This window comes from Heterodontus francisci, chromosome 38, assembly GCF_036365525.1.
Source record: "Heterodontus francisci isolate sHetFra1 chromosome 38, sHetFra1.hap1, whole genome shotgun sequence".
NCBI lineage: Eukaryota > Metazoa > Chordata > Chondrichthyes > Heterodontiformes > Heterodontidae > Heterodontus > Heterodontus francisci.
In genome coordinates, this window is record NC_090408.1 from 34,344,318 (window position 1) to 34,363,780 (window position 19,463).

General features: G+C 42.3%; 1 protein-coding gene across 1 annotated transcript in view; it reads right to left on the minus strand.

Annotated features, from left to right (window-relative positions):
• LOC137352524 (monoacylglycerol lipase ABHD2-like) overlaps positions 1–19,463 on the minus strand; it is a 91,323-nt gene that overhangs the window by 29,198 nt on the left and 42,662 nt on the right. The window contains exon 6 of the mRNA XM_068018073.1: positions 11,753–11,936. Coding sequence (XP_067874174.1) covers positions 11,753–11,936 — 184 coding nt within the window. The remainder of the gene's footprint in view (positions 1–11,752; positions 11,937–19,463) is intronic.

The window sequence follows — 19,463 nt, forward strand, 5'->3', positions numbered from 1 at the left end:
TATAGTTCCAAATCAGGAAGGGGTGTGACTTGGAGTGGAAACTTGCAGGTGGTGGTGTTCCCATGCAATTGCTACCCTTGTCCTAGTTGGTAGAGGTCATGGGTTTGGAAGGTGCTGTTTAAGGAGCCTTGGCGCGTTGCTGCAGTGCATCTTGTAGATGGTACACACTACTGCCACTGTGCGTCAGTGGTGGAGGGAGTGAATGTTTGTGGGGAATGGGGTGCCAATCAAGCGGGCTGCTTTGTCCTGGATGGTGTTGAGCTTCTTGAGTGTTGTTGGAGCTGCACCCATCCAGGCAAGTGCACAGTATTCCATCACACTTCTGACTTGTGCCTTGTAGATGGTGGGACAGGCTTTGGGGAGTCAGGAGGGGAGTTACTCGCCGCAGGATTCCCAGCCTCTGACTTGCTCTTGTAGCCACGGACTTATATGGCTATTCCAGTTCAGTTTCTGGTCAATGGTAATCCCTAGGACGTTGAAAGTAGGGGATTCAGTGATCGTAATGCCATTGAATATCAAGGGGAGATGGTTAGATTCTCTCTTGTTGGAGATGGTCATTGCCTGGCACGAATGTTACTTGCCATTTATCAGCCCAAGCCTGGATACTGGCCAGGTCTTGCTGCATTTCAGGAGTTGCGAATGGTGCTGGACATAGTGTAATCATCAGCGAACATCCCCACTTCTGATCTTATAATTGAAGGAAGTCATTGATGAAGCAGCTGAAGATGGTTGGGCCTAGGACACTACCCTGAGGAACTCCTGCAGTGATGTCCTGGAGCTCAGCTGATTGACCTCCAACAACCACAACCATCTCCCTTTGCGCGAGGTATGACTCCAACCAGCAGAGAGTTTTCCCCTTGATTCCCATTAACTACAAATTTGCTAGGGCTCCTTGATGCTGTCAAATGCTGTCTTGATGTCAAGGGCAGTCACTCTCACCTCACTTCTCAAGTTCAGCTCTTTTGCCCATGTTTAAACCAAGGCTGCAATGAGGTCAGGAGCTGAGTGGCCCTGGCGGATCCCAAACCCAGTGTCACTGAGCAGGTTATTGCTACCTCCATCACTTTACGGATGATTGAGAGTAGGCTGATGGGGTTGTAATTGGCCGGGTTGGACTTGTCCTGCTTTTTGTGGACACGACATACCTGGCCAGTGTTCCACATTGGCAGGTAGATGCCAGCGTTGTAGCTGTACTGGAACAGCTTGGCTAGGGGTGCGGCAAGTTCTGAAGCACAGGTCTTCAGTACTATTGCCGGAATATTGTCAGGGTCCATAGCCTTTGCAGTATCTAGTGCCTTCAGTCATTTCTTGATATCACGCGGAGTGAATCGAATTGGCTGAAGTCTGGCATCTGTGATACTGGGGACTTCAGGAGGAGGCTGAGATGGATCACGAACTTAGCACTTTTGGCTGAAGATGGTTGCAAATGCTTCAGCCTTATCTTTCACACTGATGTGCTGGGCTCCATCATCATTGAGAATGGGGATATTTGTGGAGCCACCTCCTCCAGTTAGTTGTTTAATTGCCCAACACCATTCACGGCTGGATGTGGCAGGACTGCAGAGCTTAGATCTGATCTGTTGGTTATGGGATCGCTTAGCTCTATCGCATGCTGCTTATGCAGTTTGGCGCGCAAGCAGTCTTGTGTTGTAGCTTCACCAGGTTGACACCTCATTTTGAGGTATGTCTGGTGCTGCTCCTGGCATGCCCGCCTGCACTCTCAATTGAAGCAGGGTTGGTCTCCTGGCATGATGGTAACAATATTGTGGAGGATATGCCAGGTCATGAGGTTACAGATTGTGGTTGAGTACAATTCTGCTGCTGATGGCCTACAGCACCTCATGGATGCCCAGTTTTGCATTGCTGGATCTGTTCGAAATCTATTCCATTTAGCACGGTGGTAGTGCCACACAACACGATGGAGGGTATCCTCAATGTGAAGGCGGGATTTAGTCTTCACAAGGACTGTGTGGTGATCACTCCTACCAATACAGTCAGGGACAGATGCATCTGCGGCAGATTGGTGAAGAAGAGGTCAAGTATGTTTTTCCCTCTTGTTGGTTCCCTCACTAGGTGCCGCATATCCAGTCCAGCAACTATGCCCTTTAGTACTCGGCCAGTAGTGGTGCTGCCGAGCCACTCTTGGTGATGGACATTGAAGTCCCCCACGCATAGTACATTCTGCGCCTTTGCCACCCTCAGTGCTTCCTCCAAGTTGTGTTCAACATGGAGGAGTACTGATTCATCAACTGAGGGAGGGCAGTAAGTGGTAATCAGCAGGAAGTTTCCTTGCCCATGTTTGACCTGATGCCATGAGACTTAATGGGGTCTGGAGTCGCTGTTGAGGACTCCCAGTGCAACTCCCTCCCGACTGTATATCAGTGTCGCCACCTCTGCTGGGTCTGTCCTGCCGGTGGGACAGGACATACCTGGGGATGGTGATGGCAGTGTCTGCGACACTGTCTGTAAGGTATGGTTCCATGACTATGACTACGTCAGGCTGTTTGACTCGTCTGTGGGACAGCTCTCCCAACTTTGGCACAAGCCCCCAGAGGTTAGTAAGGAGGACTTTGCAGGGTTGACCGGGCTGTGCTTGCCTTTGTCCTTTCCGGTGCCTAGGTCGATGCCGGGTGGTCTGTCCCGTTTCATTCTTTTTTATTGACTTCATAATGATTAGATACAACCGAGTGGCTTACTAGGCCATTTCAAAGGGCATTTATTTATTTATTTTTATTTATTTAGAGATACAGCACTGAAACAGGCCCTTCGGCCCACCGAGTCTGTGCCGACCATCAACCACCCATTTATACTAATCCTACATTAATCCCATATTTCTACCACATCCCCACCTTCCCTCACTTCCCCTACCACCAACCTATACTAGAGGCAATTTATAATGGCCAATTTACCTATCAACCTGCAAGTCTTTGGCTGTGGGAGGAAACCGGAGCAAAAGAGTCAACCACATTGCTGTGGGTCTGGAGTCACATGTAGGCCAGACCAGCAAGGACAGCAGATTTCCTTCCCTAAAGGAAATTAGTGAAGCAGATGGGTTTTTACAAAAAATCAACAATGGTTTCATGGCCATCATTAGACTAGCTTTTAATTTCAGATTTATTAATTGAATTCAAATTCCACCTTCTGCTGTGGTGGGATTCAAAACCATGCTCCCGGAGCAATACCCTGGGTTACTAGTTGCTGGTCCAGTGACAATACCACTCCGCCACTGCCTCCCCTTATTCGTAGTTGTTAACCAAATTGGAGTTTAAGATTAATAAACTTCCACCTTTCTCGTTTAAATCTAAGAAAACCTGTGATTTGATTTCTTTGCCTTGCAATTGGAAAGCAGTGAATAAAGATTCACTGAGGTGGAGCTAAAAACAGTGTTCTTAAGAATTAAACCCTGTTATGGTTAAACCAGGCAAAGGCTGGAAGGGAACCCCGTGACCCCCTCTCACCTGGTCGTAACACTTTATTTACATTGAAGCAGTTCACTGAAGACCATTATGACAGTCTTAGCTTGGAGGCAAGAAGCAGCTTCCCGTCAAGTAGGCAATCCTTTTCTAGCCAACTTCTCTCTCCCTTACAAGCTATCTATGGTGCATCTATTCTACTGGCCCTACTGTGATCATGACTGGTCCAAACATATTGCACAGTCCTATTCCTTGCAACCTGAATATATTGAAATTAAGAGTTAGTGCAGAGTTTATACTAAAAGGGGGGGGGGGGAAATCTGTATTTCTGTGCACGAGGGCCATTTTTGTGATCAGAAAGTTCCAAAGGGGTTAACATTCCTGTCTGCAGTTTGTCAGTGCCCAACCTTAGTTTTTAACCCTAATTTTAAAAAGGTCAATTCCCACAGTATATGATCCACTTTGTAGCAATAAAGAGAATTAGACAGCAACCAGATGTTTTAGCCTTGTAAATAACTTCTAGCTGTTAATTATAGGAAGTCAAGCCTGAAATTTACATCATTCTAGAGTCATTTTGTGACAGAGTTACCACTGCTAAGTTATCACTGCTCCATATCAAGCATGGGAGCTACTTAAATGTATTGCATCAGTCTCCCAGAATTTTGCGAGACAAAGAGGAATAAACTCTGCTTTTAGTTTCACATTTTGATCTAATATTTGTATTGTAAACATAACTAGTCAAATGCTAAAGTGAAATCACCCATTATGATACCACAGACCTGTGGTCAAGTTGTGCCTCACATGTAAAAATGATTATAATACTAAACCTCTTATAATTCATTGCACACAAATAACATTTGCTAACAAAATAGTTATTTCTGCAAAATGATCAGAAAGGGGGAAAAAAAAAGAACGCTCCAGCTCTTCTTTGAACTAGTGTCGTGTGACTCTTATGTCCACCTGAGAAAACAGACAGGGTTCCGAAGAAGGGTCACTGACCCGAAACGTTAACTCTGCTTCTCTTTTCACAGATGCTGCCAGACCTACTGAGTGGTTCCAGCATTTCTTGTTTTTATTTCAGATTTCTAGCATCCGCAGTATTTTGCTTTTAAAACAGACAGGGGCCTCAATTCAACATCTCTTCCAAAAGACAGCATCTCTGACAGTGCTGCACTGGAGTGTCAGACAGATTTTGTGTTCAAGTCTCTGAAGTGGGACTGAAACCCACAACCTTCTGACAGAGGCGAGAATGCTACCACTGAGCCACGGTTGGCAGATAAATCTATATAGTATAAAACAGAACTGCCTATAGATTGACATAAAGGCCTGCTCAGGTCACAAAAAAAAATACCCGACTCGAACCACATCGGACCCGAGCCCCTCCATATTTTCCCCGTGCCTGACCCAAGCCCGACTACCGGAATGTTCCCATTACCTACCTTGCGACTCTGAAGCTGCAGCATGAGCGTGATGACGTCATAGAGATGCTCACTGTGCAGACTCAGAGTTTCCCTCTTTGATATCCCGGACTCCTAGCTCAGGTAGGTTTTTATTTTTAAAACTTTGCGCTGGGTGTCCCCAACCTGGACCCGGCCCGACCGGACCAGAGCCCGAAAACCAGACCCAGAAGAGCGACCCGATCCGAACCAGACACATGTTGGGTCCCGTCGGGCTGGGGTTGGGTAGCAGGCCTTTAGTTTGGCACTAAAATTGGAGCAATCGGAGATGACTAATGCCCAAAATGGAAATACAATGTTTTAGCAATGATTGGTTTTCTCATAATGCAGCAACAGAGGAGCTTTACCTTGAATGTGCATCTAACAGACACTTCACAGGAATACTGGGTGTAAAGAATGGGAAATGTTCCATTCTCCAATGCTTATAGATGAACAAAATAGAAACTGGCCCCTAACATGCCAAATCTGAACTAAACTCAAATAGGACAAACATTTCTGCTGTTAGAGGCCAAACAAATGCCTAGGGGGTAGGTTTTATTAGCTGCTTATCCAGCACAATGAATTATGCTGAAATGCAGTTAAGACTGAAAGCTATAGATCAACTGTTTATTAAAAGTACTAGCCACACAAGTTTACATTCTATTGCTTGGCTTTCAAATTTAATTACTGAAAGCTGTAAGCATGGACTTTTCCCTGGGAGTTTGTAAAGTTTAAGGTCAATGGTTACAAATTAGAGGGACAAGCAGTTCCTTTGTAATGCCCAACCTTTGCTTGTATGAAACAAGGGTAGTCTCTCACAGTAAAACATAACCCCTTTCAGCTTGTAGAACGAAACGAAAATATTGACACGACTAACCAAATTGTAGGTGTAACTGATATTAAAAGATGCAGTACACTCATGCAACACTAGAGGTCTTATCCTGCTTTGTATTAGCAACGTACTATGATATCTGAACGGCAGAAAATTTTCCTTTCACGATAATTTAAGAAAAAATCTCCTAGGGAAACTGTGCAATGGCGTAAATACTGGCAAGTGTCCCAATCTGAAATTCTCAGCATGAGCCTCAACAAAAATTCATTAATAAAGCCACCTCCAGTTTTGTACAGTTAACAAACTGAATTTTACACACTGATGGAATTAAACCAGCAAAAGTCTGCACTTTAAGGAGCACAGGGGTAAAGGGAGGCAATCCCAAGTGGAGAATTCTGTTAACTGTAACTGGCTGAGATTGTGTGCACACAATAGACCTTTCTTGAGGACTTCTTTTCAAAAGTTGCAACCTCTCATATTATTTTGCAACACGTTTTTTAAACTATCATAAAAAAAACTTCAAGCACCTTTGCATTCTCTGCTAAAGGCCACTCTGTAACCAGGTTCTTCATGAATGCGTTTAAGAAAGACTTTACAAACATTCTCCTCCCATCCTGTAGAAAACTGCTAAGCACGAGGGAAACAGTTTTCTACCCTAAAGCACTGTACAGGCAAGTACAGAATCTATGCAGGAAGTCATAGACACAAAGTCACAGCCTATTATTGTATGGCACAATGAGCTAGAGCATCAAAATGCCTAGCTACACACTTACTTCTCTGAAAGTGTGACGTTCTTAAATCACCTAATTATCTGCTTAATCTGGATTGGAACATTAAGTCAATATCTTTGCCACATTTTGTGTAGGATAAATAACTCAGCTGCTGTGAAAGCATTGTCTCCAGAACCAAATTTAATTAAGCTTCTGATTAATCAAATAATCTTAAATGCAACAATCCACAACACTCCACGGAACAGCTGGGATGTAACTTTAAATTAAATGCCGCCTCAGCGGGGATTGAAGGTTAGTGCTGAAATGTAATTGTACTTGGTCTATACTTGGATTAAATTAACATGCTTTCATTTAGTGTCTCATTTCGAGTGATATAAACTCAGTTTAATTAATTTGTGCTCCCCATCCCTTTTCCCACATTAACTGCTCAAGACATGGCTTGTTTCAGTGCTGCAGTCTGGCACTGGTGTTAAACATTGTAGTGTCAGCTCAGTAGCATTCAACTCAGTCACAAAAAGGCTGTGGATTGTAGCCCCAATCTGACACTCCAGTATAGTACTGAGGTCGTGTTGCTTTATTTGAAATTCCAGAATTCAGATTGAGTTGAACTGTAGCTCCTGCCTGTCTGTTCCAAACTTTAACAGATGGCATGGTTCCATATGACAAATTATTTTGAGATGCAGTGATAGTCATGTAGACAAATGCAGCAGTCATTTTGTACACAAGATCTCACAGAAAAATGAGATGCGATGAAATAATCTATTTTTTGTTAGTTGAGGGAAGAATTTGGTCAGCACAGCTGCAGAACCCTCTGTCAAATATTGGCAAGGGATCTTTATCATCCATTGCAACAGGAAGAGAGCTTTTACATATCATCTAATAGATTACACTTTCAACAATGCAGCACCCTCTCAGAACAGCACTGAAATGGCAGCCTACATTATGTGCTTAAATCTTAGGGATTTAACCCATAAACTTCTGACTGCAAGGCAAGTGTACTACCAGTACACCAACATGACACTAAAATAGTGCAAATTGTGCATGGTCTGTTGGAATAAGTTGGTTGGATGGGCCAAATGATAACATTACATTCTATCTTTTCAAAATATCCTTTATCTTCTCTACTATGGTGGCATTGACATTTGTACAGCTACCGGTGGCACTAGAGACCAGAGTCTATATTGGTTCAGTTCTAGTACCTGAAGGAACAAAGTGGCATCAGTACGGCTACTTGGCAAAATTAGTGCTCAATACGGAACAGAAATAGAACTTATGATGCCTGTGCTGGTACAGAATTAGTTAACCTTCATAATCCTTGGCTTATTCAACAAAGAACAAGAACAAAGAACAAAGATAATTACAGCACAGGAACAGGCCCTTCGGCCCTCCAAGCCTGCGCCGATCCAGATCCTCTCTCTAAACATGTCGCCTATTTTCTAAGGTTCTGTATCTCTTTTCTTCCTGCCCATTCATGTATCTGTCTAGATACATCTTAAAAGACTCCATCGTGCCCGCATCTACCACCTCCGCTGGCAATGCGTTCCAGGTGCCCACCACCCTCTGCGTAAAGAACTTTCCACGCATATCCCCCCTAAACTTTTCCCCTTTCACTTTGAACTCGTGTCCTCTAGTAATTGAAACACCCACTCTGGGAAAAAGCCTTTTGCTATCCACCCTGTCTATACCTCTCATGATTTTGTACACCTCAATCAGGTCCCCCCTCAACCTCCGTCTTTCTAATGAAAATAATCCTAATCTGCTCAACCTCTCTTCATAGCTAGCGCCCTCCATACCAGGCAACATCCTGGTGAACCTCCTCTGCACCCTCTCCAAAGCATCCACATCCTTTTGATAATGTGGCGACCAGAACTGTACGCAGTATTCCAAATGTGGCCGAACCAAAGTCCTATACAACTGTAACATGACCTGCCAAAAAGATTTTAGTTCAGTTTAGAGATACAGCACTGAAACAGGCCCTTCGGCCCACCAAGTCTGTGCCGACCATCAATCATCCATTTATACTAATGCTACACTAATCCCATATTCCTACCACATCCCCACCTGTCCCTATATTTCCCTACCACCTACCTACACTAGGGGCAATTGCTAATGGCCAATTTACCCATCAACCTGCAAGTCTTTGGCATGTGGGAGGAAACCGGAGCACCCGGAGGAAACCCACGCAAACACAAAGAACTTGCAAACTCCACACAGGCAGTACCCAGAATTGAACCCGGGTCATTGGAGCGGTGAGGCTGCGGTGCTAACCACTGTGCCGCCCATACAGAGGGAAAAGCAAAGGCACATCCTGAACCTTTACAACTTAAATATCTGCAAATTTCAGACATACGCTATAAAACCTTAAAAATACAAACAGCTCGAGTCTGGAGAACATTCATCTGAACGAAGTAGAATTCTAAAGCTGCAATTTCCCAATGACAAATGCACTTTGTCATCCCTATACGCCGTGTTAAAATTATCACATCATTGTCCACTCAACATATTTTGTTCCAGAACTTTGAACTGTAAAGTTCCTCACAGCCCTCAGTTTTCTCTATCAACTTGCTTAAAACCCAATCTTAGTGTATCCTATAAAATGATCCTCAGCTTTTACCAAGGTTTCTCAATGAAATAGAAACACAGTATCCCGCAATGTACTTATATTAAAATATAACAGCAAATGAGAAATGCAGAAATCATGTATATATTCAATTTCTGTACTATGTTGACCATCTTATCTGAGGTTCTACTGTATTATCTAATCTGTAGTATAAAGTCTTTAATTTACTCATGTGTATAAGCCCCACTTAATATACTGTCTTTAACTACAGTTCTTTGATTTACTAGAACCTTTGATACACCAAGCAATGCTTACTTTCGATTACAGTGATTTTATTTAGTCTAAAATGTAATTTAAAAAATAGATCCAACACAGCATGGGGGGTAGAATAGGGCAATTAACTAGTGGAATTTTTGAATCTGTGTCTGCAACTTTTTTGCAACCTGCTGAATGAATCCTCTCTCAAGAATAACTGATAAAATTCTGGAACAATTGTTGCATAAAGTATTACAACTTTGAGCCAGCAGTTATTCAAGTTTAACAATTTATACAAAATTACAATTCCTATGAGAAGCACATGCATCTTAAAACAAAGTTTAAATTATTTTCTCCTTTGAACTCATTGAAGGTGGCAGGTCAGGTTGAGAGAACAGTTAATAAAGCATACAGTATCTTAGGCTTTATTAATAGTGGTATAGAGTACAAGAGCAAGGAGGTTATGTTGAACTTGCATAAGAGACTAGTTTGGCCTCAGCTGGAATACTGCATCCAGTTCTGGGCACCACATTTAAGGAAAAATGTGAAGGCACTGGAGAGAGTCCAGAAAAGATTTATGAGAATGGTTCCAGGGATGAGGAACTACATTTGCTAAGATAGATTGGAGAAGTTGGGACTGCTTTCCTTAAAGATAAGGCTGAGAGGAGATTTGACGGAGGTATTCAAAATCATGAGGGGTCCAGACAGAGTAAATAGAGAGAGAAACTGTTCCCACTTGTGAAAGGATCAAGAACGAGAGGGCACAGATTTAAGGTAATTGGCAAAAGAAGCAATGACATGAGGAAAAACGTTTTCACACGAGTGGTTAGGATCTGGATTTCACTGCCAGAGAGTGCAGTGGAGGCAGGTTCATTTGAGGCATTCAAAAGGGAATTAGAAAGTTAGCTGAAAAGGAGGAACACACAGGGTTATTGGGAGAAGGTAGGGGAATGGCACGAAATGAATTGCTCACTCTGAGCCAGAACAGACATGATGGGCCGAATGGCCTCCTTTTGTGCTGTAACCATTCTGTGATTCTCTTCTTCTGAAGGAACTAGGGTGTAGTTCCAGGGTGCTGGAAGCCACCTGCTTCCCTTCTACAAAGCACCACTCATTACGGCTAACCTCAAACTCAAGTGTCAGCTTGCTATTCAACAATGCAGATTAGGAAGCCCTGACCTTGTCCTTATGCGATATCCTTAGTCACTGTCCATCGAGTCCTGTCATACAAGGGGAAGTGGTCTTAGTTTTTTCTTCCATTCTTAGTTACCCAGTCATAGCCAGAGAATCACCTGCAAAGGCTTCTCTACTTACTCCTGCACCATTTGCTCTGATGTCTCCCCCACCTCCACCCAAGGATCCCGCCTTGGCCTGCTCCTACTTCTCAGCTACATGCTGCCCCTCAGCGACATCATTCAAAAACGTTAGTTTCCACATGTTCGCTGATGACATCCAGCTCCACCTCACCATCACCTCTCTCAACCCCTCCACTATCTTCTAATCTTCTAAATTATCAAGACTTCTTGTCTGACATCCAGTACTAGATGAACAGAAATTTCCTTAAACTAAATATTGGAAGACCAAAGCCACGTGTCTTGGGTCCCTGCCACAATATCTGTTCCTTAGCCACCGATTCCATCCCTATCCCTGGCAACTGTGCACAGCTGAACCAGACTGTTTGCAACCTTGGTGTCATATTTGACCTCCAGAAGAGGTTCTGGCTACATGCCATCACTAAGACCATCACCCTCAACTCATCTGCAGCTGAAACCCTCCATCCATTGTCACCTCTAGACTTGACTTTCCTAATGCATCCTCACCAGTCTCCCATATTCTAGCCTCCATAAACTTGAGGTCATCCAAAACTCTGCTACCCATAACCTAACTCTTACCAAGTCCTATTCACCTATCATCCCATGCTCACTGACCAACACTGACTCCTGGTTAAGCAACACCGATATTAAAAATTCTCATCCTGGTTTTCAAATCCCTTCATGGCCTCATCCCTCCCCATCTCTGTAATCTCCTGCAGCTCTACAACCCTCCAAGATAACTGCTCTCCTCCAATTCTGGCCTCTTGTGCATCCCCAATTTTGATAGCTCCAACGTTGGCAGCCATGCCATCATTTGCCAAGGCCCTAAATTCTGGAATTCACTCACTTAAACCTCTTTGCCGTTCCTTCCTCCTTTAAGAGGTTCATTAAAACCTACCTTTTTGATGAGCTTTTGATCTTCTACCCTAATATCTCATGTAGCTTGTTGCCAAATTTTGTTTGAAACACTCCTGCTCGTTTGATAATGTTTTACTACGTTGAAGGAACTATGTAAAGTTTGTTGGTGTTCTCTAACCACACAGCATTGAAGCCAACTATAGCAGCCCAAATGCTGTCTTGGCTGAGCCACTGGGGATTGGACCAGAAAACATCTGGTCTGCTTGGCTCCGTATCACACTATACAATATATTTAACCTTGGTGAATCAATTTAGCATTTCAAGTTGCATGCTGGAATGAATAAAATAACTCACCGCAGCGCACTGTAGCCTTGACAGACACTGATACAACAAAGCACCTTCTCCTGATTGGCTCGATTCTCTCCAAGATATTTGCAAACAATGTTTCCACCCAGACTGAAACCCACAACAACTAGCTGGGTCTGAGGGAATGTCTTCTTTATGTAATTTACCATGGCACCAAACTCCCATGTACAACCTACAAAAAAAAATTAACAGTTAACTTTTACCAAAATGACTAAAGGGAAAATAGATTTTACAAGAATTTGTTCTAACACTTAAATCTCCATTCATTTTATTTCACCTCAGTTCTTCCACAGGCTCTGCCATCTGTGTCCTGACAATTTAACAAATTTAGAAGTGTAAATAGTATTCTGAAACAGGTTGGAAATATGTCCATTTTAAGGAAACTCATTATTTTCAGAATTATAATACTGTTTTTGCCTAAGAATTCACTTGAGGTTTTTGATTCCACTTATTACAGGTGACCCAAAAAAAGCCACATGCCATGGGAACATATGTAAGTTGCACATAGCATGCCCTAGTTTTGCAGACCAGATCCTAGCCACATTATTTTTGAGCAAATATTTTCCTCGTCGGTAAGGCAGGTCAATACATTCTGGAATTCAAAGATTTCTTACTCCAGATCGAGAGCTGTGCTGCCAACAAAGGGCAGTTCTGCAGAGGCCAACTTGTACTGGCACATATGTATGATAAAAGCAAAATACTGCAGATACTGGAAATCTGAAACAAAACAAAGTGCTGGAAATACTCAGCAAGTCTGGCAGCATCTGTGGAGAGAAGCAAAGTCAACATTTCAGGTCGGTGACCTTTCATCAGAACTGGCAAAGGTTAGAAAAGAATTAGGTTTTAAGCAAGTGAAGGGGAGGGGACTGGGGGAAGAGAACAAAGGGGTAGGTGTTTGGATAGGGCAGAGGGATATTAAATAACAAAGCTGTCCTGGGACAAAGGCAAAATGTATGTTAATGCTTGTGGTGAAAAACAAAGCATTAGCCCAGAGAGAGTGTTAATACTGGAATGAGCAGCTCTGCCTACATGAAAAGCAAGCACATGGTTAAAAAATATTTTTAAAAAGGCCAGTCATGCTCTGAAGCTATTGAACTCAACATTCAGTCTGCAAGGCTGGAGAGTGCCTAATTGTAAGATTGCCGCCCCTCGAGCTTGCGTTGATGTTCACTGGAACACAGGAGCAGGCCAAAGACAGAAATGTTGGCATGAGAGCAGGGGGGAGTGTTGAAAGGCAAGCAACTGGAAGTTCGGAGTCATGCTTTCAGACTGAGCGGAGGTGTTCAGCAAAGCAATCATCCATCTGCGTTTGGAATCCCCAAAATAGAGACCACATTGCGAGCAGCGAATATAGTATACTAAATTGAAAAAAGTACTAGTAAATCGCTGCTTCACCTGAAAGAAGTGTTTGGGGCCTTGGATAGTGAGCAGAGAGGAGATAAAAGGACAGGTATTACACCTCCTGCGATTGCATGGGAAGGTGCTGTGGGAAGGGGATGAGGTGTCAGGGGTAATGGAGGAGTGGACCAGGGTGTCGCGGAGGGAACGATCCCTTCAGAATGCTGGCAGGGGAGGGAAGATGCGTTTGGTGATGGCATAATGCTGGAGGCGATGGAAATGGCGGAGGATAATCCTCTGGATGTGGAGGCTGGTGGGATGGAAAATGAGGACAAGGGGAACCCTGTCACAGTTCTGGGAGGGAGGGGAAGGCGTGAGGGCAGAAGTGCGTAAAATGGGCCAGACATGGTTGAAGGCCCTGTCAACAACATTGGGGGGAATCCTCAGTTGAGGAAAAAGGAAGACATATCAGAGGCGCTGTTGTGGAAGGTTGCATTATCAGAGCAGATGCATTGGAGACGGAGAAACTGGGAGAATGGAATGGAGTCCTTACAAGAGGCAGGGCGTGAAGAAGTGTAGTCGAGGTAGCTGTGGGAGTCGGTGGGCTTATAATGAATATTAGTGGACAGCCTATCCCCAGAGATGGAGACAGAGAAGTCAAGGAAAGAAAAGGAAGCGTCAGAGAAAGACCGTGTAAAGGTGAGAGAAGGGTGGAAATTGCACATATGTAGTTGTTAAAGTAACAATGTAGAACCCACCACATGCAAAGCTGTGCACATACTTTCTTCCAGTCATGAACAGAGGACCTGTGTCACAACATTATCACCCTTGTGCCAGTGCAATATAAAGTGATAACTTTAAACAGGCTTTTAAAAAAAAGAGATACAAATGCAATGAGAAAGATATTAGTCAACCACAAACCCTTGATTGGAATGCACCAGTCTTTCCTTGAGAATGCCTTTCCAATTTGAGTGGATATACAGAACGGATTGATAGAATCTGTAGGAGTCCGCATGAAGACAGCTAGGCAGGTTTACACTAAGTGTGCCTTATCACGTCATTAAAATGAATAGAAGTGTTGCACAGAGTGAATTACTTTTTTTTTTAAGGAATGCAGTGACCATTGTGTGGGTAAACAATTGCTGTTTAGTACCTACAATACCTTACAAAGCAATACCTTACAAAGCAACAAGAGGTTGGTTAATTTGTTTCAGCAATCTGTGTTGAGAATAAATGTGAAACTTGACAGGAATACTGGAAGAGCTCCCTGCTTTTCATCAAATACAGTCACGATCACAAGATAATTACAGGTGAGAAAGGCCATTTGGCTTATTTTAGTTCATCCATGTGTAACAACCCTAAAATCATCTTCTCCCCATGTACATCTTTATCCTCCACCTGAACAGGAAAATGGGACATCAGTTTAACATCACATTTAAAGAATAGGATTGTCTTGATCCAGAGGCAACACGTACTACCAATTCAGACAAGAAATTTCCCTGTTTATGAACACAGTAATTTAATTAAGGACAACTTGCTTATGGAAATAATGCAAAAGCATTTCCCTCAAGTCATCAACTCTCTCGTTAGTCTTTTTTTAAATGAGATTGAGAACCCAGCCAAGGACCTCAGAGTAGGACGTAAAGGTGGCTGGGTTGGCAGGGGGGGAGGGGGGGGGGGGCGGGGAGGAGAATAATCAAATGCCAATATCAGTAGTTGATATTTGAAAACCTGATATTAAAAAGGGAAGACTAAAGTAGATAAAAAGAGTTCTTAAGTTTTGGGTTTCTAGCGAAGAGTAGAGTCTGAGATGGTGTGATGAGTCTTAAATCAGTGAGGAGGTAGGGAGGAGGAACAAGTACATAACACCCTCAGTGTCTTTTCTTTTTGAGTGATTTATTGCCAAAGCATTCAATCATCATTATGTGTGGGAAGGAATTACCAAGAAAATATAGGATTACAGGTTCGCTCTCAGCCCCCACAGCAATAAGAGGCAACCATCAAATAATTATGGCAGGAGAATCAAGAATGTTTAACCATTAGCTATATATTTGTAAAAACATTTGGGTGCACCAGGCCTATGGGATGGGTTTCACCAGTACACTGGAGTTGGGGATTGGATTCAGAACAGGCTCATGTACTTTTGTGAACAATTTCTGTCCATCTCTTCTAAACCTATTTATGATGTTGCATAAATTCACATGTGGCCACCACCTTACAGTACCTTGTCAAAGTAGCCATTGAAAGGAGTGTAGCTGACAGTCAGTGACTCAACAACAATATAAAAATTAGTAATGAAATGGGCATGTGTTCTAAATCTGGAACAAAAATCAAAGGGTTCTTACAGCAAACTACTAAAAGCTTTGTAGTTTATATCAGTGTCTTTCAATTATCTGGAAGCTTTGTAACAGAGCACATAGCCAGCTGTTTTTAAATTCTAAGTGTAATATGTTCACAACTTCTAACCTTGATTTATGAATGATAATTTTATTTGATCTTATGCTCATCCATCAGCATTGTATTAGAAGGCTGTATATTTACACCTATCTGTTCTCCTGTTACTTGTAATAGAGATGAGTGCATTTTTGAGAGTTGGGGTGCGCATGGGGAAGTGGTGGGGGGAAGTGGTGGAGGGAAGAGAAAGATAAGGGTTAAAATATTTGAAAATGAGAAACAAGGGGTGTGGCAGAAGACCCAAATTGGAATTGCACTGTAACTTCAAAAATAGGGCTTCTCTTCCCCTACCTCGAATCAGAAAGTCCATTTCACACAATAGAGATATATGTCAATATAAATATTCACCTGTTGAGATATATTATTAGCATCTGGCTAAATGAATCTGGACAAAGCATGAGCAGGCTATTGAAATGTTAATTTTTTTAAAAAGCAGGCAGGAAAAAATTAAATCACTGCCAAGAAACAAAAGCAGCTGGTAGGACTTTGAAATACAGAAAGATCTGCAGAGAACAAAGTAGAAATTAAATATGCTTCAAGCATAAGAGATAGAGCATTACTCTTCCATTCAACTGTTATCCATGTTCAAGCTAATATTTTTATGCCAATTCATTGCCAGGACTTATTATTCATTTGATTTATGAAAGAATATACATCTGAACTTTAATCCTAGCAATATTATAATTAAACATCAAGTCATCCCTGGCAACAGTGTTAAAAAATGTAGTGGGGGACTAAAACAGATGGGCTGAAACTTGAACAATTGATTAATGTTAATCCTTCGATTGTTTTGATGGTCGGTTTGATTACTACACTGAAATCAAAGTTCAAACAGATGCGAAACTACAGGGGCTTTTCAACTGAAGAGATGTTGCCAGCAGGAAAAGCATTGTAATCTGTTTGCTCCAGCACCTGATGATAAACTACACCTCCAGTGACATCAAGGATTCAGTTGTTCCTGGATCTCCATCGTTGTTAAAGGCCTGCCTGGAAAACAGAGGGCTCTTTCGCTTTCGAAAAAAATTGTTCATGAGTTGGCATCACTGGCAACACCAGTATTTATTGCCCATTCCTAATTGCCCTCGAGGTGGTGGTGGTGAACTGCTTCTTGAACTGCTGCAGTCAGCATGGTATAGTGCATCTAGAGTTGTTAGGTAGGGAGTTCCAAAATGTTGACCCAGTGATGAACAAAGAGCAATATTTCCAAGTTAGGGTGGTGCGTGACTTGGAGGGGAACCTGCAGATGGTGATGTTCCCATACTGCCCTAGATCTTCTAGGCAGTAGAGGTAGCAAATATGGAAGGTGCTATCAAAGACTAACCTTTCAATCACTGATGATACAAGGGTAACTTTTTTTTTTAAAAAGGGGCCCTCAGCGTTTCCCTTGGTGCCCATGCCCCCATATAAAAAGGCAATTCATATTTCAGTTTGCACCAGCATACATGCAGCACAGGCCTCACATAGATCAAATTTGGCAGTAACTACATCCCCAACTCCTTACAAAATACACAAAGCACTGGCATTCATAATATCATGGCCTTTTTGCAATTATACTGGAAATTTACAACAAATGCAAAATTTCAAGCTATAACAATCCCACATTAGAACAGTGGACTATTATGTATCAGAATCAACTTTTGGAGTTGAACCATGTTTTTTTTTCAAAAAAAAAGAGAGAAACCTGGGTGAAAAAAAACAATATTAAATCATCTCTTAGCTTTCTTTACTGCAGTGGAAATAGTCCCAGTATCTCAAGTCTCTCCTCAACGACAGCTTCCCTTCCCAGATATCATCGCGATAAATTTATGCTGAATGCTCATTGTAATTTTAACGTACTTTCTATAACAAATTCCTCAAAACTGCACATCATGTGGCCTAACCACTGCCACGTGCAAATTTATCATTCCCCTGTTCTTGAACTCTATACCTGATTTGCAAAACCCAAAAAGAAGCTATTTATGGTTTTATGTACCTGCATTTGCCCTTTCAAGGAATTATGTCTCTCAATCCCTAGATTTCTTTGTCCACAATCTTTCATTTCCACTCCATTTTTCTCCCAAAATGCATAACCTTTCAATTCTCTTTCTCAAATTACATCATACTTATGCCTTCCTAAATTCCAGTTCGTGTCTTCATTTTCCAAACTCTCTACTACTGTGTTAGCAACCAACCTTTGGGCTTTAAAAGCCTGGAGATTGTAAGATAAAGGAAAGATGGAGGCATTCTTCCAGGGAAAAAATAAAATTAGAGTAGATGATGATTAGATTGCTGCAATGAGTCTTAATTTCAACAGTGAGAATGCAAGGAAGGATAACAACATGTATAGGAGCAACACCCATCAATAAAGTATAGAAAAGGAAGATTGAGACAGGTTGTGGAAACACCACCTCTAATATCCTGCCAGGAAGGGCAAAAAAAACTCTTAAAGGATTCAAGTCCTGTATGTACTGGGGTTTCTAAAAAGTTTTTTTTTGTTAGAAGGGGTGTTGACATGGCACCCACTCCTCCCTGTCATCAACAGCATTCAAATATAAAGCTGGTGACCGCTGGAGATCCAACAGCATCAGACACCTAAATTTTTGTAGTGAGTCGTCGACAGATCTTCAATTACCTCTTACCTCAGAATGTCTTTCATCACTGACAGTATCAACAAACAGGAAATGGAGATACCTAGAGCTCACTGGTCTCCATTTGAGCATCACTCGCCTGGGACCACACTATTTAATATAAAACGTCTCAGAAAAATAATATATCCCTTTTCCGTTTTACATGGAACTCAAACAATTTTACAGCAGGGAGAGAAAACATACCATTCCAATTCCATGATGATTTAAATGGCAAATTCAGCAACCTTCTTTGGCCTCCTTATCTCGAGAGACAATGGGTAAGCGCCTGGAGGTAGTCAGTGGTGTGTGGAGCAGCGCCTGGAGTGGCTATAAAGGCCAATTCTAGAGTGACAGGCTCTTCCACAGGTGCTGCAGAAAAATTTGTTTGTCGGGGCTGTTACACAGTTGGCTCTCCCCTTGCGCTTCTGTCTTTTTTCCTGCCAACTGCTAAGTCTCTTCAACTCGCCACACTTTAGCCCCGCCTTTATGGCTGCCCACCAGCTCTGGCAAACGCCAGACTTAAATGGCAAATTCAGCAACCAGAGCACGTGAAATGCAGTTGGAAGCAGCAGTCTGCAGTTTGGTAATCTTGCAAAGGTGAATACAATCTCAAGTGCCATGAAATATAACCAGAGCTTTTGTGAACTTCTCTCATCGCAAAACATTAACAACTCTTGGTTATGCATCAAGATTCCATACATAATATAAAGACACTGAAGCAACAGAAGTGGGCTTTAAGGTTCCTGCAACCGTTTTATCACATTCCATTAAACCATTTTTAATTGCTAATACATTCAACTGTTGCTGTTTGCCTACATCAGTCGTTAGGAGTGTTGCCTGCAAGTTAAACAAAGCCAGTTGAATTCTTCCCAAAAAAAAGGCTGAACAGCAGAAAGCAATTATAAGAAAAGGAAACAAACACAAACCATGGTTTATATTTAACTGTCTGCAAGCTCCTTTTACCAAGAAAGTACAAATATTTCATAAGCTATCTCCCAAGGTGGGGCTTATTTTATTTAGTCATTCAAAGATGATCTCTGAACACTAATCTTGCACTATCAAATTCATGGTCAATAATGCACTTTTTTTCTCCTCGCTTTTTGTCCATGTCTCTCCTGAAAGAGCTCTTGCTGAGTTACTCCTCTGGTACCTCCTCCATACGCCACTCTTTATGTATGAGCATTCACAAGTAGGTAGGCGGGAATGTGGAGTCGAGGTTACAATCAGATCAGCCATGAACTTATTGAATGGCAGAGCAGGCTCAAGGGGCCTACTCCTGTTACTAACTTGTATACAAGTGA